The sequence below is a fragment of the Oryctolagus cuniculus genome, chromosome 6, assembly GCF_051225735.1.
Source record: "Oryctolagus cuniculus isolate XC-2025 breed Fujian yellow rabbit chromosome 6, ASM5122573v1, whole genome shotgun sequence".
In the NCBI taxonomy this organism is placed as follows: Eukaryota; Metazoa; Chordata; class Mammalia; order Lagomorpha; family Leporidae; genus Oryctolagus; species Oryctolagus cuniculus.
This window is the reverse complement of record NC_142872.1, coordinates 1,506,626-1,530,525: the sequence shown is the minus strand read 5'-3', so window position 1 is coordinate 1,530,525 and position 23,900 is coordinate 1,506,626. Positions and strand designations below refer to the sequence as shown.

General features: G+C 46.6%; 2 protein-coding genes across 2 annotated transcripts; one reads left to right on the top strand and one right to left on the bottom strand.

Moving 5' to 3' along the window:
- The first annotated feature begins 754 nt into the window (after positions 1–754).
- LOC149125901 (olfactory receptor 2G6-like) lies at positions 755–1,486 on the top strand. The gene has a single exon (XM_089335566.1). It carries the CDS (start codon positions 755–757, stop codon positions 1,484–1,486), a length of 732 nt encoding a protein of 243 aa, XP_089191692.1.
- A 16,091-nt stretch (positions 1,487–17,577) lies between these two features.
- Positions 17,578–20,536, bottom strand: LOC149125900 (ral-GDS-related protein-like). Its single transcript, XM_089334616.1, has 6 exons — positions 20,470–20,536; positions 19,148–19,222; positions 18,664–18,738; positions 18,489–18,521; positions 18,032–18,153; positions 17,578–17,814 (listed from the first exon to the last, which is right to left on the bottom strand). Exons 2-6 carry the CDS (start codon positions 19,169–19,171, stop codon positions 17,751–17,753), a joined length of 318 nt encoding a protein of 105 aa, XP_089190742.1. The 5' UTR covers positions 19,172–19,222; positions 20,470–20,536; the 3' UTR covers positions 17,578–17,750.
- Positions 20,537–23,900: the final 3,364 nt, after the last annotated feature.

Below are 23,900 nucleotides of genomic sequence, written 5' to 3'. Positions count from 1 at the left end.
CCTGAAACCAACCCAAATGCTCATCAACAGTAGACTGGATAAAGAAATTATGAGACATGTACTCTATAGAATACTATACAGCAGTCAAAAACTTTGAAATCCGGTCATTTACAACAAGATGGAGGAATCTGGAAAACATTATGCTGAGTGTATTAAGCCAGTCCCAAAGGGACAAATATCATATGTCCTCCCTGCTGCTACTTCTCTCTCTCTCTCTCTCTCTCTCTCTCTCTCTCTAACACACACACACACACACACAGACACACATACACACACACATACACACACACTGGGTGAGGCTGAAGCTGAAAGCCAGGAACTCAGTTTGGTCTCCCACAGAGGTGGCAGGAACCCACTACAGGAGCCACTCCTGCTGTATCTCAGGGTCTGCCTTAGGACACTGAAGTGAGAAATCTGAGCTGGTATTTGAACCCAACTGTTCTGATGTAAGAGGTGGGCATTTTAATTTCTCTGCCAAATGCCCACCCTGTGACTACAGATTTCAATGATGAATTTCAAGGGGTAGTACCTTATACAATCACTTTGGTTTAAGCAGCATGGCCTTATAGAAGAGATCAAACTCACTGGCCTAATTCAGAGTAAAGATCCACATGTTCTGCCCAAATATTGCAGGAAAACCAATCATGCTCGTCTTATCCAGATAAATGGCAGTGGATCTGTCCACAAACTTTGCCTCCAACACCTCCAAACCCCAACACCAAAACCAGCAGGAAGGACTAACCTGAGCTTCCCAATGGGCTTCATCCTTCTTGGTGTATCTGAATGGCCCCAGGTAGTGTTGGTTCTCTTCTGGATCGTGATCATCCTGTCCTCGGCAACTTCACCAGCATCTTGCTCTGGTGTGTGGAGTTGTGTACCCTGTCTCTACACCCCCATGTACTTCTTTCTTAGCAATCTTTCCTTCTTGGCTCTCCACTTCATCTGTGCACCACCATCATGCACTGTCCATTCTATCAGAAGCTGGCATTCATGGCCTGGCTTCTGGCCTGATGGAGTCTTTGATCTGATCATTATCACCTTCCAGCTGCCCTTCTGTGCTCACCACCTCCTGCATGGATTTCTGTGTGGGGCTCCTGTCCTCATATTCCTGGTCTGTGGAGACTCCTTCAACAATGAGTGGCAGATGACAATCGCTGCTGTTGTCTTCCCCATGGTGCCTGTGGGGTTGATCTTGGTTTCTTATGTCCATATGGCTGAAGCAGAGGGGAAAATGAAGTCAGAGGAGGGCATACAGAAAGTCATTGCCACCTGTTCCTCCCACCTCCGTGTGGTCCTCATGTTCTATGGGACAATGGCAATGGTGTACACAGACCCTAAGACCAACTTTGCTTTCAAACATGGCAAGTTCTTCCCCTTCTTCTACACTGTGGTCACACCTGTGCTGAGCCCTCTCATCTATACCCTGAGGAACAGAGAGGTGCAGGATGCTCTTCAATGGAAAGGGGATCTGGGTAATGAAGAGTAGATAATTGAGCATTTGAACCAGGAAGCACATTCTCATACTCTCTATAAGAGAGCCTAAAAATATGACTAAGAATGTTGTATTAATTCAAAAACAGTAAGCTATATTATATTGTTACCACAATGATTTTAGATGTCGTCCTGTTAAAAATGCATGCATCACTGTTTGATTCATGATAAATATTCGAATTTTATTTGATGAGAGGAACACTGTTTTTATTTGGAGAGGAACATGATTTTCAGGATTGACTTTTGAAGAATATATATTTTTATTCTTCAAGCAACGTAACTATCATAAGATGAATTTTCTAAAATCAGAAAACAGATCTGGATTGTTTTATTCAAGTCTCAGTAAGGGAAATTGCCCTCGGTTTCTTCTGGTTTATGCTACACATACAATCTCTAATTGTTTTTCTTTTGCTAGCTATTTAGTTTTTTAAAAAAATTGATGAACAGTGATTACACATATTTATGGTATACATGGGGCATTCCAGACATGTAAACATGTGTGATCAAATCAGCATAGTCCACAGGTCCCCCTTTTTGCCATTACTTTGTATTAGGAGACTTGGGGCTCTTCTGTTTGCTCATAAAATGTTTAATGGGTCATTTTAACTACAGTCTCCCCACTGTGCTGTGCAACACTAGGAACTTAATCCTTCCATCTGACTGACTTGGTACCTGATAAGCTAGCTCCCTCTCTCTCCTCCAGCCCCTACCTCTAGGAGCCACCATTTTGTATTCAGATTTTGATATCTTAGCTTCTACATTTGAGGGAGAATGCGTGGTATATGTTGTGTTTGTCTTACTGTGTCTGGCTTACTTCACTCAACATAAGGACTTCCAATTCCATCCATTTTGCTGCAGTGACAGGATTGACTGAAAATATTCCTCTGTGTGCATTTACCACATTGTCTTTATCTGTTCCTCTGATGGCGAACACCTTGGTTGACTCCATATCTTAACTATTGTGAACACTGCTGCAGTAGAAACGGTGGGGTGGGTGTCTCTTTGACACAATGATTTCACATCTTGGATATACCCAGAGGTGGGAATGCTGTGTCACACAGCATTTCCATTTTAGTTTTTTTGAGGGATCTCCATACTGCTTTTCATAGTTGCTGTATTAAGTTGCATTCCCACCAACACTGAATAGGAGCTCCTCTTTATATACATCCTTGTCAGAATGTGCTACATTTTTTGTCTTTTTGATGCTAGCTGTTTGAGATATCTCCCTGAGGTATTGATTTACGTTTCTCTCGACGCTTGTGATGTTGAGCATTTTTCACATACTTGTTGGCCATTTGTATTTCTTCTTGTGAGAACTGTCTATTCAGGTCCTTTGTCCATTTTTTAACTGGATTGGTTGATTTTGTTGTTGATGTTTTTTGAGGTCCTTATGGCCTTCTTAGTTTGATATAAAAATGCCAACTTAGGCACAAAGAAGAGACTCTATCTGCACTCGTTGTGTTATATTTTTCACTTCTCTGCAATTTCCAGAAGATCAAGCCACCAAAGAAGGGTGCCTTAAGAAGCCTTTGAATCCAAAGGGAGTGTGCACACTCATTTCTTCCATAGATTCCTAATGTAATTAACATTTAAATTACTCTCTAAGTGTTGAAAAATGTGATATTCAAATATACTTTTTCCACACAGAAGCTAAAGTAAGTTTTAAATTTAATATAAAGTCAGAAAAGTAAACTAAATGTCTCATGGGTTCTCTGTATTATTTTCTTGTTTATGTAACTGTAGAATCAGAACACTGCCTAGATCCAAGTGAGATTTTATAAATGGGTTTCAGTTATTAAAGCATGCTTCTAGAAACTAAGCATAAAAGTTTAGTTGCAAATGTCCATTGAGGTTTAATGAAATTCTAGTAGGCTCCTGTTCTATTACCAATGAATAAATAGTATGATACACTTTTAAGAAATTATGAGGGACTTCAAAAAGATCATGGAAAATGGAATTAAATGATGCTTATTTTGATACAAAAACTTTTGAAATACATGCAAATGAGGAGTTTTCTTCAAAAAGTTCATGATAAATGTGCATTATGGAAGAGGTCTGCATGGATTTCAAAAATTTTTGCACCAAAATAAACTTATGTTTTCATTTTTCCTCCCATTACCTTTTTTTTTTTTTTTGGACAGGCAGCGTTAGACAGTGAGAGAGAGAGAGAGAGAGAGAGAAAGGTCTTCCTTTTTCCGTTGGTTCACTCTGCAAGTGGCCGCTATGGCTGGCATCTTGCGGCTGGTGCACTGTGCCGATCCGAAGACAGGAGCCAGGTGCTTCCTCCTGGTCTCTCATGCAGGTGCAGGGCCCAAGGACCTGGGCCATCCTCCACTGCCTTCCCGGGCCACAGCAGAGAGCTGGACTGGAAGAGAGGCAAACCAGGACAGAATCCAGCACCCTGACCGGGACTAGAACCTGGGGTGCCGGCACCGCAGATGGAGGATTAGCCTAGTGAGCCGTGGTACCGCACCCCCCCCCCATAAACTTTTTCAAGTTCCTTCATACATCCATCCTTTGATTTGTCACAGAGTGGTGGTTGCCAGATGTCAGTATCAAGAATTGGTTAAGGCAGTGTTAAGGAAGCGACACTGATGGCAAAATTCTTGGAAAGCAAGTGGCTCAGTGCTAGAGGCTAAATTAGCTGAGGATGCTGAGAGACCTGTGTACAGCTTGGATGGGTGTATTAATCAGGGCGCACGGGAAGGTGACTGGGTCACCACCGCAGGTCAGCAGTACTTTAACATCCCAGGTAGGTTTATTTCTTAGACGTCCAAAGTCAGTGTGGATGCCCTGGTGGGGGGAGCATCCTGGACTTGTGAAGGTGTTGCTCCAGGCTGCTTTCTCCTTAGTGTGTCTCCATTTCCACAGAGGACAACAGGGAGGGGAACCATGGGTTGCACACATCACTTCCTCTCATGTTTCCTGGGTCAAAGCAGAGCAGGTGACTATTTTTAACATCTGGTGGTGGAGGACTCAGAGTTGCCCACATATTCAAGATATTTCAGTCACAAATTAGTTTTGAAAAGCATTTATAATCTTCAGGTCTTTTATGTATGCTACACTGTTTACACAAGACAATTCATGGCATGTTTTTGTCGCGTATTTTTCTGTTTTCTCTCTCTGTAGCCTGAGATACATGTAATTGTTCGTATTTTCTGCTTTATACTTCAGCAACAAACTCTTTTTTATGATTTATTTCATCTTCTATAAACATCGTTTTGAATTACTAATATTTTCTGGCTGGTTTTAGTTGTATAAGAGCACATGCAATTAATTTCAGCCTGCTAAAGAATATTTTCTTAATTATTGCTGACTTTAGTTTTATTGTATCTTCCGTGACTAGCACAGGAATGTGAACCCAGCAGCTAAATATGCATTTGTGGAGTGAATTAATAAACGACTATTGGAACTTCAGCTTCTATAACCAATAAATCAATTGCTTTGTTATGTTACTAGGGATCAACATAAAACAGGCAAACTAAAGCAATTAGCTGGTAGCTCAGTTGACTTTGTGAAGCATGGGGGAAGAATTTTCACTCTCAGGCCTACGCCGCGTGTGGGGACTGCAGTTCATTACCTACAAGGACTGAGGCCTCCGGGACCTGCAGAGAGCTCAGGGCCCTCTGTGCTCCTTTGTTCTTTCCCTCTGGGGAAACAGAACAGTCACATGATTTCTGCCCATCTGCTGAGGTGGACACCACACCTAATATTTAACTGAGGGGGATCTCAGAGTCAGGGAGCTGAGATTAGATCCCAACACAAGGAAGATCTGCAGGGTGCTCCTGGCTAAGAGGGCTTGACATTTCCAGCAGTGCCACTGAACTGATTTCCAGCCCAGGTGAGCCACTGTCACTGCTATGGTGGGGGGGTTAGGAAATGAGAAAGGAGCAGTCAGACGAGTGGAATCTCAGGATGTACAATCTGTCTCTGGGCTTGAAGGAGACTTGTGCCAAGTGCCCAGCACTGCATCTAACAGGCTGTGTTCTAAGATGCAGAAATCGCTCCCTCTCCAGACTCAGGCATCCTGCAATGTGCACTTACTGCAGAATTTGTGCTGTGAAGTACACTTAGACACTCACATGTTAGGATACAACTGATATTATGATGAATTTGTTGCAGAAATCTATTCAGACAATTTCATTTTTATATCCCAGCAGTAAATTTCAAAAATACAGCATGTTGCACAAAAGGTCTCCTGACATTTATTCCTCTCATCCAACTGTGCATTTGCTAGTTAGGCTTAGCCTTTCCCCAACATATGGATATTTTAAAACATCACGATGTACAATGATAACGTTGTGTATTGTTATCTTTAAATTTCAAAAATACACAAAATTCCTCTTACTGAAGGCATACAAAGTTAGGTAGTATATTGCTAAAGTTAGGTAGCATATTGTAGAGTTTAATTATTTTCACAAGTTTGAATGTTTTGTTCTCAGAATAGTGGTCAGCTTAATGAAACTATGACCCAATGAGAATTTGCATCTGTGTATTAATGTATTACTTAAATACTGCTAAATTTCATTATCAAAGAGAGAGAGAGATAGAGACAGAGAGAAAGTCAGAGAGAGAGAGAGAGAGAGATACACAGAAAATGGAGAGAGGCAGAGACAAGAGAATGAGAGAGATGTGTTTCCCCACAATCAATTAATCATTATTTGGCCACAGCCACAAGAATAGAAATGTATGGATCCTGCCATAATTGTAGCCAAACTCCAGGATGACACAGCAACCCAATGGCCATGGGATGTGGAAAGCAAGAAATACAAATTTATCATAAATCTATGATGGTGGGATTAGACCTATCTTTATTATTACATTATTGTGTTTCATATATGTCTTCAATGATCTATAACACAAAATATATTAATATAATGAAAATTATAGATATTTATAAATATAAGGCAAGGGCAGGCATTTAGCTCAGCGATTAAGATGTTGGGTGAGACACCCATACGCCATTTTGTGGCACCTGGGTTCAATGCTTCCCACCAGCTACTGACTTCAGCTTTCTACCAATGCAGATCCTGCGAGGCAGCAAGAGACAAATCAAGTAGCGTGGTCCCCACACCCATGTGGGAGATCTGGATTGAATTCCCAACTCCTGTCTGACCTGACCATTCTCAGTCATTGTGGGCATTTGGAAGATTGCACGAATGAATGGGAAGACACACACACACACTCTGTCTCTCATAAATAAAAATATAAAACTCAACACAACTGAACCCATGATATCATTTCCAAGAGAAAATCCAGATGGACAAGTTTTGTACACATGACACTGTTTCTTGCAGAGGTGATCCCCACCAGGAAAAGGTGGATTCAGGTAAGAAAATGCGGTGAAGACCCGGTACAGTCTGACAGGACAGAGTGGACATTCTGTCATTAATTCTGGGTGCTTTGTAGAGCTCAGATCAGAGATAGAGGTAGAACAGAGATAGAGGTAGAACAGAGATGCTGCCCCTGTCCATGACTTGGCTCTCACTTTCTCCCTGCCATGCAGAACTTCTGGGAGCTAACAGAGTCCTTTGGCTCAAGATTTCCTCTTCTATGACATGAAATAATCCTACTCTGGTTCTTGTTAATAAAACAATGCTTTTCTCATATGTAGTAAATCTCATCTGAAAAAGGTGAATCCCTTGTGGCATGTGGCCTCCGTCCACTTGCTCTCTGAGCTTTATAAAGCTTTGTACTTCTCTTCCCTATGTGAGGTGCATGGAGGCCATGGCTAACCCCCTATAAAGTTGCTGTCCTGTAGCAGTCCCTTGTAGTGTTCCTCAAATTCTTGCCTGGATTGCCCACTTTTAAAATCTGATGTTCAAATCTGTAACTCAGTTTCCAGTCATTTAATTTTCTGTGTGCTCACTTCCATTCATATTCTTGGTGGATCTGCAAGCCAGAAACGTAATATGCTAGGATCGTGTTTCTTAACTCAATTTAACGCTACAACTGCCTTCCATCCTTTCTACTTGCCCAGAAAACAAAGCTTTAAAATCATCACACAGATCATCATTCGTCATCGTGACTCATTTCTATTTTTATTTATTTCTTGGTTGAAATTTATGTATTATGCCTAGCTGATAGATGAGGACATCAAGGATTAGATAACAATGCTGGGGTTTTACTTTCCAAGATGTCCGTGTCCAAGCTGACTGTTTTCTGCTGAAAGGTAACAGGAGCCATTATACTTTATCCCTTTAATCAGGACCTTAATCCTCTCAACGAGATTTCTTAACTTGGCATGTTGACCCTGTTTACTTAGATAAGAAAAGTGGCTCAGCATGTTAGAGTGGTTTACTTATTAGTTAATTACATTACTTTATCTAGGGTGAAGAAACATTGTGCCCATCCTAGATTTGCTTTTTTTTTTTTTTTTGGATTCATTTATTTATTTTTTAAAGATGTATTTATTTGAAAGGCAGTGACAAAGAGTCAGAGAGAGGAAGAGAGAGAGAGGTCTTCCACCACACTGGTTCACTCCCTAAGTGACCGCATAGGCCCAAGCTCTGCTGATCAAAACCGGGAGCCAGGAGCTTCTTTCCAGTCTCTCACATGGGTTCAGGGGTGAATGGACTTGGGCCATCTTCTACTGCTTTCCCAGGTCATAGCAGAGAGCTGGATAGGAAGTGGAGCAGTTGGGACTATATTGGCACCCTTATGGGATACCTGCCCTAAAGGTGGTGACTTAACCCATTACACCACAGCGCCAGCCCCTATATATTTATTTTCAAAGTCAGAGTTACGGAGAGGAGGAAAGAGAGATTGGGAGAGGCAGGTGAGGAGGGAGAAAGAGAGAGAGAGAGAGGGAGAGGCAAAGAAAGAGAGAGGGAGAGGGATAGAAAGAATATTTTTCATTCAGTGCCTTACTCCCCAGTCTCAATCCAGTGCTAGGGCAGTTCTAACCCAGAAGCTTCATCTGGGTCTCCCACATAGCTGGCATGGGCCCAGGGCCCAGGTGCTTCTTCTGTCTTCTACTGATTTTCCCAGGCCATTAGCAGGGAGCTGAATTAGAAGTGGAGCAGCCAAGACACGAACCAGCATCCATATGGGAAGCTGGCGCCGAAGCAGGGGCTTTACCCTCTATGCCACAACACCAGTCACCCAATCTAGTTTTTCACCATTGAAAAACCAGTGTGTCTCCTGTGCACAGTGCTTCCTCAGACTCCAGGGTTTGCTAATGACTTCAGGTTCTCCTTCAGGGTTTACACTGAAAACAATAGGACTTTGATCCTGAGATTACCTGAATTTCATTTTTCCCCACTAACATCACCAAATAATAAAAATATGCCTTGTTGAAGGATTATGTTGTAGATAAGTGAAAGCTAAGGTTTGGATCTAGCATTTCCTATTGCAAGACTTTTGGAGAGCTGCTGTGACTATCACTGCAGAGGTGTGCTGCGAGGAACATGAACCATGTGAGGGAGCTCTGTGAACGCGTCCACTGGGGATGTTGTGATTACAGATCTCAGAGGCAAATTCCAAGGGAGCTGTCTTAAAAATATTGTTTTGACATAAAAACGCAGCCTTAGAAACAGAGATTGTATCTTATGGAACTAAGGTGAAGGGACACATTCCCGAAAGGCCTAGAAAACTAACAATGCTTACTTTCTCTAAACAAATTTAAGCCAAATCTTTCTACAAAATCCATTCATAATATCTCACCTTGCATCCAACCCCAATGCAAAAGCAAGAGGAATGACTAACAAAAGTTTCCCAGTAGGCTTCATCCTTCTTGGGTTCTCTGAATGGCCCCAGGAAGAGTCGGTTCTCTTCTGGATTGTGATCATGCTGTACCTCATGATGATCCTGGGCAACTCCACCATCATCTTGCTCTCGTGCATGGACCCTCGTCTCTACACCCCTATGTACTTCTTTCTTAGCAATCTTTTAGTTGCTCATATTAAAGAGACAGAACTGTTTGAGTGCTCTGACAATGAATTCAAGCTAGATATTTAAAATAATGTAAACAACCTCAAGAAAGTACAGAGGTATTATTCAGAGTTGGAGCAGATCAATTTAACAGAGATTGAAATAATAAAAATATGAAGTAGAAATACCAGGCTGAGAAATACAATAAATTAAAATGAAAATTACACAGACAAGCAGCAGCAGCAAAGGTGAAATTTGTAGCTATCTTTGGACTTGCTCTAATCCATAATCTTGAGGTAATGTCCTAATTGTGTTCTCTTCAGTTTCTCTCATCAACATTTTACAGTTCTCACTGCAGAGACTTTTCATCTTATTGCTCAAGTTTGTTTCCAGGCATTTTACTTTATATTTTTTTAGTCATTGTCTATGTAATAGTTTTCACCATTGGTGTATAGAAATGTTACTGATTTTTATGTGCTGATTTTATGTCCTGTTACAGTTAATTCTTCCTTAAATTTTTGGTAGAATCCTCATGTGAATCCATCTACTCGTGAGTTTTTCCTTACTGAGGAGTTTTTGATTAATGAATCAATGTACTAACTGGTTTTAATACATTCAGAATTTTCTTTTTCCTGGCTTGGTCTTGCTGGAATGTATGTGTCTAGGAATTTCTCTGTTTTCTTCTAGGTTATTTAACTTATTGGCTTATAATTATCCATGATAACCTCTTATCATTTTTTGATTTTTGTACTATCAGCTCTAATATTTCTGATTTTGTTACTTTTTTCTTAGTCTAAATTTTTTTTCCTTTTTCTTAAAGATTTATTTATTTATTTGAAAGTCAGAATTACACAGCGAGAGGAGAGGCAGAGAGACAGAGGTCTTCCATCTGCTGGTTCACTCCCTCGTTGGCCGCAACGTCCGGAGCTGGGCCTATCTGAAGCCCAGAGCCAGGAGCTTCTTCCAGGTCTCCCATGCCGGTGAAGGGGCCCAAGGACTTGGGCCATCTTCTACTGATTTCCCAGGCCATAGCGGAGAGTTGGATTGGAAGTGGAGCAGCCAGGTCTTGAACCAGCACCCATATGGGATGCCAGCACTTCAGGCCAGGGTGTTAACTAGTTGTGCCACAGTGCCTGCCCCTAAATAAAAGTTTTTCCATTTTGTTGGCTTTTGAAATTTTTTTATTTGTTAATTTGAGAGGTAGAGAGGTTGAGAAACAGACAGGTGGAGCTCCTGTCCACTGGTTCCTCCTCAAATGCTGGGGCTGGAGCCAGGGGCTGGAGCTGCATGCAGGTGTCCATTGAATTCCGAGTTACTGAAGCCATCACCACTGTTTCCCAGCATCTGAATTAGCAGGAAGGTAGAGTCTGAAGCCAGAGCTGGGGATGAAATCCAGGCATTCCACTGTGGGATGCAGGCATCTGGATCATTTAGGTTAAACGCTTGCTCCCTGTTGACACTTTTTACATTAACACTTGGGTCTTTTCAGATATATGTGTATTTTCTATTCTCTGTTTCATTTCTTTCTGCTCTATTCTTTATTATTTCCTTCACTCTACCTGTTTTTAGTTATTTTTCTCTATTCTAGTGCCTTGAGACATAAAATTAGCTTATTGATTTAAAATATTTAATGTAGGCATTTATCACCATAAACATCGTTAGTACTGATCTCGTTCCATTCCAAAAGTTTGGGTGTGTTGTGTTTTCATTTTCACTTGTCTCTCTACTTATTTCCTAGTTTACCCCACGAATTATCCCTTTGCAAAATATTCTTGCAACAGTCTGTCGTTCAAGTCCCACATATTTCTGACATTTCCAGCTCTGTTATCACTGATTATTAGGGCCATTCCGTTATGCTCAGAAGATATCCTGGTACGATTTCAGTCTTCCCAACTTGTGAAGCCTTGTTCTGTAGGCTCACATGTGATCTGTTCTGGAGAATGTTCCATGTGTGCTCTGAGAAAAAGCCCATCCTGCTGGTGGCTGGCATGTTCTGTCATAGATCTGTCAGGTGCGATCAGTCTGTGGTGTTGTTCAAATACTGTTTCCTTATTGATCTTCTGTCTGTTCTCTCCGTTACTGACTGTGAGGGACTGAAATCTTCTATTATTATTATGCCAGTGTCTATTTCTCCCTTGAGTTCTGTCAGCGTGTGCTTCATATTTGTGGGTTCTCTGATGAGATGTATATATAATTATCATATCTTCCTAATGGGATGATCCTTACTCCTTATTAACGTTCTTTTTTCTCATATGATAACTGTTTACACATTCTATTTTGTGTCCTGGAGACCTTGTGGTGACTTGTAGTCTCTTGTGGTTAGCTTTTGCATTGGGCACATTTTACCATCCTTCACTTGCAGCTTCAATGTGTTCCCAGGCATAAAGTGAGACACTTGCATACCATGCACACTTGGTACTTGCTTTTTTAATGTCCACTTAGCCACTCTCTGCTATTTTGTTCATGAGTTTAATCCACTTGTATTTAAATAGTTTTTAACAGGGAAGTGCTGTCTTCTGTCATTTTATCGATTGCCTCCTATCTGCCTTACAGCATTTTACCTGTCCTTGCCATTCTAGCTGCCATCCTCTGCAGTTTGCCAGTATTTCTGCAGTGACAACACTTTGATTCCTTACTCATTTTCTTTTGTGTATCTTCTACAGGTGTCTTCTGTCTGGTCACGATGGGGTTATGTAAAATATCCCACACCTTTAAAACATATTTTAGGGGCCAGCACTGTGGTGCAGTAGGTTAAACCCCACCCCACAGCACAGGCATCCTATATGAGTGCCCGTTCGAGTCTCAGCTGCTCCACTTCCAATCCAGCTCTCTGCTATGGCCTGGGAAAGCAGTGGAAGATGGCCCAAGTTCTCGGACCCCTGTACCCATATGGAAGACCCGGAAGAAGATCCTGGCTCCTGGCTTCGGATCAACTCAGCTCCACCTTTGAGGCCATTTAGGGAGTGAACCAGCAGATGAAAGACTCTCTGTCTCTCTGTCTCTCTCTCTCTCTCTGTAACTCTTTCAAATAAATCTTTAAAAAATATTTTAGACAATAAACTTAATTTCAACAATATTCTGAAATTTTAGTCTTCTACATATCCCCCCACTTTATATGATCAGTGTCACAAATTGCATCTTTTTATAGTTTGTACTAATGAGTATACTTTTATAGTTCTAATCACTTTATGAGTCTATCTTAAAATTCCATGCAAGATTTAAAGGTGATTTATGTATCACTGCAGTATGAGAGGTGCTGTATTGTCTCTACACTTTACTAGACAGCTTTCTATTTTTTTTTTTCATGTTTTTGTGTTGTGTAATGTCCTTTTGTTTCCATGAGAGGGCACTCTAACAATTCTTGTAAGGCCAATCTACAGACAAACACCCTCAGCTTTTCTGTATATGAGAAAAGTCGTCGTCTCTGCTGCAGGGACACTTTTGCCAGACACACGTTGGTTTGGAAGTTTATTTCTCTCAGCCATGTAAACATCTCCTTCCATATTCTTCTTGTCTGTAAAGTTGCAGCTGAGAAATCTGAAAATGTTACAGAAGTTCATTCGAATGTGATGAGACACTTTTCTCTGCTTTAAGGTCCTCACTTTGTCCTTTTTTTTTTTTTTTTTTTTTTTTTTTTTTTTTTGACTGTTCAATCACAATGTTTCTCTATGGAATTCTCTTTAAATTTATCCTCAAGTTAGTCCATTGAGCATCTTGAATGCGGATGTCCACATCCAGGAAGTTTCCAGCCGTTGTCTCTTCAGATGAGGTCTTTGCACTGTTCTCCCTTCTGTGTTATAGTCTCCCACACTTCTCTGTTGTTCCAATAGTGCTGCCCCGTAAGTTCCTTCAGCTTCTTCCACTACCCTTTATTCTTTCTCCTTGTCTGACTCAGTAATTTCAATGACCGCTCATTGAGTTGGCTGATTATTTTTCTTCTATTTGTTCGATTCTACTATTGAACCTCTTCTGTGAATTTTTCAACTTACTGTATTTTTCAGATCCACAATTTTGCTTATTGATTTTTCATGGTTTCTTTCTGTGCTCATGCTTCAACATTATTCATTTTTTAATTTTACTTTAGTTTTCTCTTTGTGTTCTCTTATAGCTCTTTAGAGTTAGATTCTAGATTTACTTTCTTTGGTCGATCTATATTTCTTTTTTTCATATGCTTTTTAGTTTTTGTTGGGAGTTAGGCATTTAAATATTCCTTCTTTATAGACTGGACACTGACAGGGCAGCACTGTCAGCCCAAGAAGAAATTAAGGACTCCAGTGTTTTTAGACATTTTCTCTGGGTTTGTACAAGAAATTTCCCAATTACACAGATTTTCCCATCTCTCTTAGGAGCGTCTATAGTTGCTACAGCAATCCAGCTTGTCTTTATTCCTAGTAGCCCTTGGGCATCCAAAATATTCCGTCAGCAACTTGAGTGCAGAAGCACAGGAGCCAATTCCTTGGGTAGCCCACAGAAACACCAGAATGTTGGATGACTGTTCCAGTCACCTATTTTCCGCAGGGGAGAGGCCCCATGCTGGGCATTTTCTCACAATTGCACTGGTTTAGGGGAGAGCCACTGTGGGAAAAAATAAATGACTTGGGGCTGTTGTTGGCTTCACGTTTGTTTGAGCTATGCAGCTTCTTAAATGGTTTCCAAAGCTCTCATACTTTCTGGATGTTCTGTTGTTGTGAGATAGGTGTTTCTGAAGGGAATAGTATTGCTGATAGCAATCATCTTTATGGATTTGTCTCCAATATAAGCAGTTACATACGCTGAAGTTCCTAAGTTTGGTCCTTCACTGGGATGACACTGTCTGCTAAATGGCCCGGAATCTCCATTCTCACTGAATGACAATCAAGAAATAGAGGTATGGAAGCATAAAAATGTACCTGGCTTTGATCTAGGGACCCCATTACCTGGATTTTTATATCATGTCTATAATTAACTAAAATGAAAACCATACAGGAGCAAACATCTTTATTTATGTGAGACTTAATAATGCAATATTCTAATGAAATATTTGGCAATTGATAGATGTGTAAATATAACACAGGTAAACGCACTCAGTAATGTTGCATTGTTGCAACTTGATACGTGAATGAAATATGAGGCTATGTACCTTGTAGTATGAAATGAAAATTGACCATTTCTATGAACTTTTAGAACAATATAGTAAAGCCCCCATTGTGAATTCATAGATATCTAAGATCCTTTCACTTCTCTGAACTTGTGAAACTGTTTTACCAATGTGGTGTGGTCCACAGTTCCTTCCTGAGATGCCTGACTGGTCTGTCAGATGTGCTGTCTTCATTACAGTTGGCTAGCACACCCAGCAGCTGAGCTCCAGTAACATTGTCATTGCACAAAGCTGAAGCTCTGGATCCATACACAGCTCCCTTTTCCATACCACTCCAGCCCTTGGCAACCACCATCCTCCTCTGTTTGCCTGATTGTGTCTCCTACAGGTATCACAGAGGTGGCCCACACTATACTTATCCTCTGGTTACTGACTTGACTCAGCATTGAAGTCCTCAGGATTCCTGCATGCTGTTTCATGGGATAGCATTGCCTTCTTTAAAGGCTGTGTAACATTCCTTCCTATGTGTACCCCCCACGTTTTCTCTATTCACTTGTCTATCTATGGTGTTTGCATTAGCCCCACCTTTTGGCCACTGTGAACAATGCTGCAACAAACCCTGGTATACAAAAAAAATTGCTGTTACCATAATTAGATTGAACATTCAATTCATTTTCCAATAAAGATGCTGGCTTATTTTGCATATAAAAATAGTTTTCCTTTATCTTACTCAAAGAAATCTAAAAGTGTATAAATGCAGATCCTAGGAGATAATCTGCTTTTCCAAAGTCACACAGTTAACGTTAGCTAAAGGCAGCAATGAGGCACTGTGATCACTGAGAAATCTCATAGATGGCTTCAATATACATCATGGAAAATCCTATTTATCAGAAGCAAACAGATCATAAATGGGACATATAAACAGGAATTTGGTGGTGCTCCAAACTTCGACCCATCTTTAAGAAATATCTTTCCATTTCATGATGTATGTTTTAAAATGGTTTACCTACATGTACACCTGTATACATACTTGCACAATCTTAACATTTAGATCCAGTCATTTTTTGTCTGAAATCTATGGTTTTGAAATTCCACAGACTGGGCCGGCACCGTGGCTCAATAGGCTAATCCTCCACCTTGCGGCACCGGCACACCAGGTTCTAGTCCCGGTCAGGGCACCGGATTCTGTCCCGGTTGCCCCTCTTCCAGGCCAGCTCTCTGCTATGGCCTGGGAGTGCAGTGGAAGATGGACCAAGTCTTTGGGCCCTGCACCCACATGGGAGACCAGGGGAAGCACCTGGCTCCTGGCTTCGGATCAGCGCGATGTGCTGGTCACAGCACACCGGCCGTAGCGGCCATTGGAGGGTGAACCAACAGCAAAAAGGAAGACCTGTCTCTCTGTCTCTCTCTCTCTCACTATCCACTCTGCCTGTCAAAAAAAAAAGCAAATAAATTCCACAGACTGAACCCCAGAACATTTTACAGGGACCTTTGCAGTCAGGACCTTTGCATGAATAATGGTTCCATGGTTTCCCGCTGCTCCGTGGTGGACATGGGTCCCTTACTCGAGAACTGGAGCTGCAGGCCATCCAAACAGGCAGATGTCCTGTACTTCAGCCAGGCCTGTCGGGACCGCTTTGAGGGCTGTCTTCTGCTGTGTTTGATTACATAGGTCCAGGCCACCCAGTTTTGAACCCCTCAACATAAGTAATCTGGCAGCATGATTCTGAATAAACCTAAAGTACCAGACAGCTGAGACAGTAAAACCCCAACAGTGTGGGTCCTCCATGGTGCATGGAACATGATTTCTACTCTATTCTGACGCTAGACCAACCTGCCAAAGAGGGGTCTGTCTGCTCCCTGTCTGGAACACCTCCCCAGCCTTTCTCCATAATCTGTGGCAGCAAAGATGCATCCACATTAAGTGAGTTCCTCCTAAAGACATGATCTGAGAGGGGCGTTGGGGTTGTACTCCAGTGTGCCTACTGCAGGAGAAAGTGTCATGAAATGTCCATCTCCCGTGTCTGCTAACCACTTCGATCTGAGGATTCACCCAAAATGCAGCATCCAATCCTCAGAGATTGGCATGATGCAACTGAAAACTCTAGTTGTGTGGAAAGACACTGGAATTAACAAAACCAAACTTTAAAAGCCCACAATATTAATAGTTGAAATAATTCTGCTTTTCTCTTTCTATATTTTATTTTCAAGAGATATACAACTTAAGAGTATAACATATAATTAATTAACTATAAAAACAATGCAGATTATTTTCAAATACTGGAGCATAAAAATATAAAAGCAGTAACACTTAGAATATTGTCACCTCAGGATAACACATCCTGTATCCCTGATCTACCTCAATCATGAACATACACATGTGTACACATACACACACACACATGTGCATGTGCACACAAGCCTTAGAAGCCAAGAAGGAGCCACACATGTCTGCTCTTATCTAACTATGGAGACCTTTATTCCTTCTCTTCTCTGAAAAAGGTTCAAATCCCCGGTAAAACACAGAAGGTAGATACTTCTCATTAAAAATATCAGCAACAGGTATAATTTATACGCATCACACACATTTATATGTAATCATTTTTAGGTCACTCTTTATTTCACCAAGAAAAATTGACTATTTTTTATTTTAACTTTTATTTAATGAATATAAATTTCCAAAGGAAAAATTGGCTATTATGATATCACTTCCTACTAAAACTCAAGGAGGCTATCGTCTGGCAATGGATATCTGGGCTGCGTGCTTGGAAAATTCTCTGGATATTTGGTGACAAAGCACTGAGTGGAAACAGTGCAAAGAAAAGACCACATCTGATCCACAGAGGGCTCCACAAGTAACATCCTAAACACAGGAAAGAAAGTGCAAGAGGAGTGAGGCAGTGTTTTTACACCAGGCACCAAATGATCTGCCAGCTCCTCTTAGAAGAATCTCAGGGAACCGCAACCAGCAAGGTGCAGCTCCTGGAGCTGCAACTAGGAGGGGCCCATGTCCGCGGCACATTTGCACAGGTGGAACACCGCTCACAACCTCAGATATGGGGAAGCAATGACGAGGAAACATAAAACTCATGGTGCAACATATTTATATTAACTTTAATAAAATTCTAATAGGGAGTTACTAACAGTGACTATAGTTAAATAGGAAAAAGAGAAAACATAAGTGGGGCAATTAAACTGATACAACGCAGGCCTCAGCTTCACAGCAGGGAGGCCACTATCCCAGGCACCAGGCTCACAATGAGCTCAGATCTGCTCCTGAGGTTCCAATACCAGGGCATCACAATGGCGTTCATGGCCTTGAGGCCACTGCAGGCCTCTTCGCTGAGGGCTCCAGCTGGCAGGAGAGGGCGTAGCTAATGGAGAGAGCACAGCCATGAGTCCACCAAGAGCCTCAGCTCAGGCCTCCCTCCCAGGGCCTGTCCAGGAGCTGCAGTCCTGGGGCCAGCAGTGCCCATGGGACAGGGCCTGCTGCCCACCAGGGGGCCTGGACAATGCTCCCTGTAGCTGCACAGCAGGGAGAGCCCTCCCACCCCCACCCTAGGCTTCACCTAATTCCTGCCCATCACTCACCTCTCGTTCTCCGTGAGAAACTCCACAGACCGGAACCACACGACAAACTCCTCATCACGCTTAAAATAATACTTGCTCGCTGCCACCTGTAGCAGTTGGATTTCTTGCAGGACTGTAATTTCCTGGGGACGGAGGGACACACAGGACACTGTCAGGGCCTGGGCTGGGAACGCTGTGGGGACCTGGTAGGGGAGGGGCCGCGGGGTTCTGGGTGTTTCCTCTTAAGAGGCCTCCTCCACTCTACCCCATGCAGGCCCCACCCTGGCCTCCGAAGGGGGTGCAAACAGCCCCTCCCCAGGGGCTTCTCCTTAATTCCAGTCCTCTACCTGCACCCACCCTAGGGATGGGTCTCCCCCTCATGTGCACCTAGCCCTCCTAATAGAGCAAAGCTGCAGGGACCAGGACCACCTGTGACCCCCATTCCCCTCCTGCCCTGAGTGAGGACACAGCTGCTCACCTTATTCAGTTTCTGGAAGCTGATGTCAGCCTGCTGGAAGGCAGACAGAGTCCATCAGAACCGCCCCCAGCTGGGCCCAGCCCTGACCCTCCCCTTCATGAGGTCCTCGAGCCAGGCTCTCCCATCCCCGAGCCTCAGGGACCCGGCCCTCCCCACCTGCCCCAGGATCACTCACATGCACAGAGTCCCCCATCGCAGTGTGCAGCATCACCAGGTCTGTCAGGTAGGTGCCAAGAAAGGGGACGACTCCCTGTGCCACAGGGGGTGGTGATGAGCACCTGCTCTCAGCTGCCCACCGAGCCCTGGCCCTAGAGACCCCTCCACCCCAGCTCCTGAATCATGGCTCATGTCTCCCACTGGGAGCCATCAGGACCTTGGCAGCCTCCCCCATTCTCCATCCTCCCAGCTACTCCCAGGACAGCAGGCACCCCTAGGACTCCTGCTGGGATGTCCAAGGGCACACAGGCCGTGTGGCCCCCAGTGCCACCTCAGCCCCAAGTGCACTGAGAGCCCAGCTGCCCCAGGCCCTGGCTCTGGTCTCTCCGGTGGAGGCCACTGAGGCAGTGTGGGGACTGCAGGGAGGGCTGGAGGTGGAGGCCCTGCTCCTGTGGCTCGGGCCCTGGTGTGACGGAGGAGTCCCCTCGCCCAGGCACACACACCTTCTGTTGTTTCCGCAGCCTCATCTGTGCTCTCTGCGGATTCTTCTCCCGGGAAGCAAGCTTGAAGGCTCCCTTCTGCCAGGATCAAGGTCAGGGTCACAGGGCCTGTCCTTCCCACCCCTGCCCACACCTGGGCCCTCTGCTGGGGCCCTGCATGTCTGACCCCCTCCCCCAAGTGCACTCTGTGCTCCCACCCTCACTGGGGGCACCTTGAGCAAGGGGCCTCCCTGGGTCTGCTCCTTGGCTGGCGAGGGTGCTGGGCACCCCCCCATAGCTGTCCTGACTCAGTATCCTATGCCTGCCCTCCTCCTCCTCACTGTCCCCTGGGAGGAAGGCCAGGCCCTGCACCGCGCATCACCCTTCCTTGTGCCTCACCGACCCCCATGAGCCCTGCACAACAGGCTCATCAGCCCCATCCTCTACTTGAGAAATCAGAGGCCATGGGCAGTGACCAGCCCAGGGCCACACAGGAGAGCCTGCCCTGCCCCCAGCTGACCGGCATCCCACTGCTTCACCCCAACTCCAGCTGCACCCCTGGCCAGGAGTCCATCAGGGCTCTCTGTGTCCTGATCCCTGGCCAGGCACAGCCATAGAGAGAGAGGGCCAGGTGGTCTCAGGAGGCCTGGCTGACAGGTGCTGGCCACCCAGCCCCACTGGGTGCTCCCCACACCCCCAGCAGGGTTGACGATGAACCACAGCTTCTGCTGCACATCTCCCCTTCCACTCAGTGAGTGGCCCCCAGGAATCATCTCTAGTGACAGGCAGGGCCTGCACAGGATCTGGGTGGCCACACTTTGCTGCCTCGATCAGGTGGATGGCGTTAAGATGTGGTCAGGACAGAGCCAGCAGGCATGTGTGAGGAGGCCCCAGGAACTTCTCCTCATCCACCTGGAGATGATGTCATTGCCCTGCGCAGGGTGAGAATCCCAGCACCTCAGGTGATGGGCAGTAGGTCAGGGCAGGACGGGCATCACAGCCACAGGTGTCTGTCTCTCATGTGCCCACTGCACCTGATGCTCGGCAGCCGTCTACCATGGGCCCTGGGACACCCATGTTGTTCGGTTCCCCCCTCCCCAGTGCAGGCAGGCAGCCTTCCCCATGCAGGTCCTGGGCAGGCAGATCCCAGGCAAGGCCTGGCTCCCTGAGGAACCGAGGTCACCTGGTGGAAGGAGGGAAGCCCTTCCTGCCACTCTGCCACACAGCCCAGGTGGGGTCAGGGGCACAGAGCCTGTCCTGCCAGCCAATACCACCCCTGCACAAGGCCCTCACCCCACAAATCACTCTACCCCCCAAACACTTGCCCCACATCCCAGCCCCCCTACCTTGGTGAGCCGATCCCTGCTCAAGCCATTGTCCTTCTCACACAGGTGCTCAAATTTTTTGCAGCATTTCCTGTGGAGATGGGAAACCAGGAGGAGCTACTCAGTGTGATGGGAGGGTGGTGAGTGCAGCTCCCTTTACTGGAGAGCAAGGAGGATGCACACGGCCCAGGTGAGTTTCCCACTGAGTTCCCTAAGCCCTGGTGCCCAGGGGACAGGCAGGGAGCTCAAGTGGTTCTCCTGGGCCCCTCCCCTCCACTGAGCAACACTGTTCTGCCTCAAGTTCACCTGCACAGGGAGCTCTGGTGCTGCCCAGGAGCAGGTGCAGGTGGGCAAGTTAAGAACCTGGGTTTGGGCCGGTGCTGTGGTGCAGAGGGTTAGGCTAATGGCTGTGATGCCAGCATCCCATGTGATCACAGGGGTGCCCAGATGGAGAAGGCCACTGGCTTGGGCCTGGCCCAGCCACTGTGGCCACTGGGGGAGTGAGCCAGCACTAGAAGGTTTCTCTGTCAATCCCTTTTTCTCCATAACTCTGACTTTTACACAATACATAAATCTTAAAAAGGAACCAGCGCCTGACACTAAGTAAATGTCTGTGAGACAGATATCCTGGCCTTGGACCGAGGGAGGCAGTTGCCCTCCCCAACTGGTCCATGTCTGGTCCCCAAGTCCCTGGCCACTGGCCCTTCTCAGCTTCATGGGGGTTAGTGCTGAGTCCTGGGGTCCCAGGCAACCCTGGAGCTCCTGGACAAGACAGGCACCCACCTGGAGACTTCTCCCCACGTCTCTTTCAGACGGTAAAGAGAGGTGGACCGCAGAGCAGACAGGATGGCGTGGACTGAGGAAAAGTTCCTGAGGGTCTGGCACTCCTGGAGAGCAGAGCGGATGAGGGAGAAGTCACCTGATCCCCCTGGGCTGACGTCCCCCTCCTGCATCAGATGCCCACGGAGCCACAGGAAGGCACGAGGGCACTTTGACCACCCTCACAGGGAGAGGATTGGGTTCAACCCACACGGAGGTTCAGGTGGGAGGTGAGCATGCACCCCTGGGGGAAGTGAGTCAGGTCAGGCCCCTCCCTGCCAGGAAGGGCCCAGGGTCTGTGCAGGGTCTTCAGCCACAGGGTGTACTCCCGAGGGCTGATAAAGCAAAGTGGCCATTCCCAGAGTGCAGTGAGCGAGGGCCCTGATTGCCCGCAGCTGACCTTGGCCACCTTGATCCAGTGCTCCACCACACGGGCCCTGTCCGTGGCCTTCATTTTGGGGTCCTTCAAGCATGTGGTTACTACACAATTTGTCACGCAGTTGAACTGCTGGACGGTGGCACGGACAGTGGAGGCCAGGTGTTCCTTGCCTCTCTTGTTGCGCTCGGTCCAGACGGAGCCCAGGCAGTGGAAGGGCACGACCTTCTGGAACAGCTCCTGGGGAGGAGAGTGTCCCATGGGCACAGCCACCCCCACTCAGAGTGCATGGGTGCTGTGCATGGGGCTCACAGCGGTGGGAGCAGCAGCCCACTGAGGGTGCCCAGAGCCCCACGGCCCAGAGCGCATTCTTGGAGAGAAGACACAGAGGTGTTTTCTCCCAGGCATCCTGGCCAACTCCCCATCCCTCAGCCCATCGCCATAAGCCCTGTGCTCCTTGTCCCCATCCCAGCGCACCTCCCTGTGGCAGCTACACCAAGGGGCTCTGTTTGCGTGTCTGCTCTGGGACCCCGTCCAACTCTGAAGCCTAATACTCCTGAGACAGGTAAGGCATTCTGGGCAGACCGGCAGGGATGGGGGGCCAGGCTGCACCTCAGTGAGTGCCCTCCACCACCACCGGGCCACACCGTGCCCAGCTTTCTGTCTGTCACTCTGTGTACCTGGCATGAGTGTGTCCCACATCTGCTGTCCACAGGGGACAGGTGGGTTAGGACATGAGAAACGAGCCTGGGTCACACTGGGGCTGAGACATGAAGCCTGTGCTGACTCTAGCCAGGGCTTGTGTGGGACGGCAGGTGCCACGGGGACGCCGTGGTCCTGGCCCTGCGCAGCAGAGCCGGCTGCTCACCGCATCCAGAAGCGTGAGCTGTTCTGCCATCGTCCTGGGGGAGAAGGCGGTGATGTCAACCATCTCCTCCCCAAGCAGCCTCTCTGCAGTCCCAGCCCAGCCAGAGGAGGCCTGTGGAGCTGGCCCTGGTGCTGATTGTGCGCTTGGGGGCAGGCCCCATGGGGAAGCTGGCCCTGACTCTGGAGCAGGTCCTGGCTGAGCCAGTGGTGCTGCAGCTGGCTCCAGAGCCAGTACGCAGAAGGGTGCTGGCCCTGCACGCAGAGCAGGAGCTGGAAGAAGAGAAAGGGTCACCAACGTGAATCACCTTCCAGTGGCCTCTGCAAACACCGAGAGGTCGTACTGCATGGAAGGGGATTCCAGCCCCAAACACCGCCCCTGAGAGACCTGCAGACTGTGCTGCCCCTCACCGTCTGCTTTGGCCTCAGGGTGCTGGACGTGTCCGGGCAGGGCATACAGAAAGTACACCTGGGTCCCCAGATCTCCTCCAGGAAGGCTGACAGGCTTGCAGCCCACCTTCATCTTCAGCAGTGGAAGGCTGGTGCGGCCATGGAGCTCTGCCTCGTACAGGTCTCTGCAGCGTCCCAGGAAGGAAGCCATGTTGCTGGGGACACAAGCGAGGGCAGCAGGGTCAGAGGCTGGCCTTGGCCATCACACTGCACTGCCTGGGGCCCCTCTGTGACTCTGGGACCCTGGGCATGCCTCAGCCTATCCAGAGCATGACCCCACCCCCCAAGCCCTCCTGGGCTGCCCTGGCCATGGGAGACCTGGTCAACAGGGCTGGTGCACACCCTGTGGTGACAGCCTCCCAGTGACCTTTCCTGAGGGGAGGGCCTCCGGTTCTCAGCACGGAGGCTCCAGGCAGACTTGGGAGCAGGTTTCTCAGGATCTCTGCAGGTCTGGGCCTCCTGGGGCAGGGGTGAGTAGTGTGGGTGGAGCTGGGAAGCACCTGTGCTGGGCATGGACCCCTGGCTGTTCTGTGCCCCAGCCTCCCCTCTCCTTTGCAGGTCTGGGACCCCATTCCCAGCTCTGTTCTCCTTTCCTTTGCGGGGAGTCCCCGGGCCTCGGTACTCTCAGAGGAGTCACAGGAAGTGGGAGATCCACACCCTGTCTGTCCCTCCCCAGCCACAGCCCACATTTCACTCCCACAGTTTGCAGGGACAGAAGGCCTCTGACTGGACCCACAGTCCTTGACGTCCTAGTGGGGCCTGGGCTCTGACGTCCTGGCAAGACCATGGGGGGACGCATGCTCTTCCCTCTGACCCTGTGCACAGGACCCAGGCAGGCCTTCAGCTGGGAGAGTCTGGGTCCTCCCAGGTCAAGAGGCCCCGGGAATACTGTCTGCTTTGCTCGCTGAGCTGTGACGCGTGTCTGCAAAGTGACTGCCCAGTG

What these genes read in the sequence shown, in the direction of transcription:
- LOC149125900 (XM_089334616.1), bottom strand. Translation starts at nt 19,171, where the DNA reads ATGAGGCTGCGGAAACAACAGAAG. An exon ending in CGATGGGGGACTCTGTGCAT is followed by an intron (nt 18,522 to 18,663) that starts GTGAGTGATCCT and finishes TCTGCCTTCCAG; the next exon opens with CAGGCTGACATCAGCTTCCA. An exon ending in TTTCTCACGGAGAACGAGAG is followed by an intron (nt 17,815 to 18,031) that starts GTGAGTGATGGG and finishes TCTCTCCATTAG; the next exon opens with CTACGCCCTCTCCTGCCAGC.
- LOC149125901 (XM_089335566.1), top strand. Translation starts at nt 755, where the DNA reads ATGGGCTTCATCCTTCTTGGTGTATCTGAATGGCCCCAGGTAGTGTTG.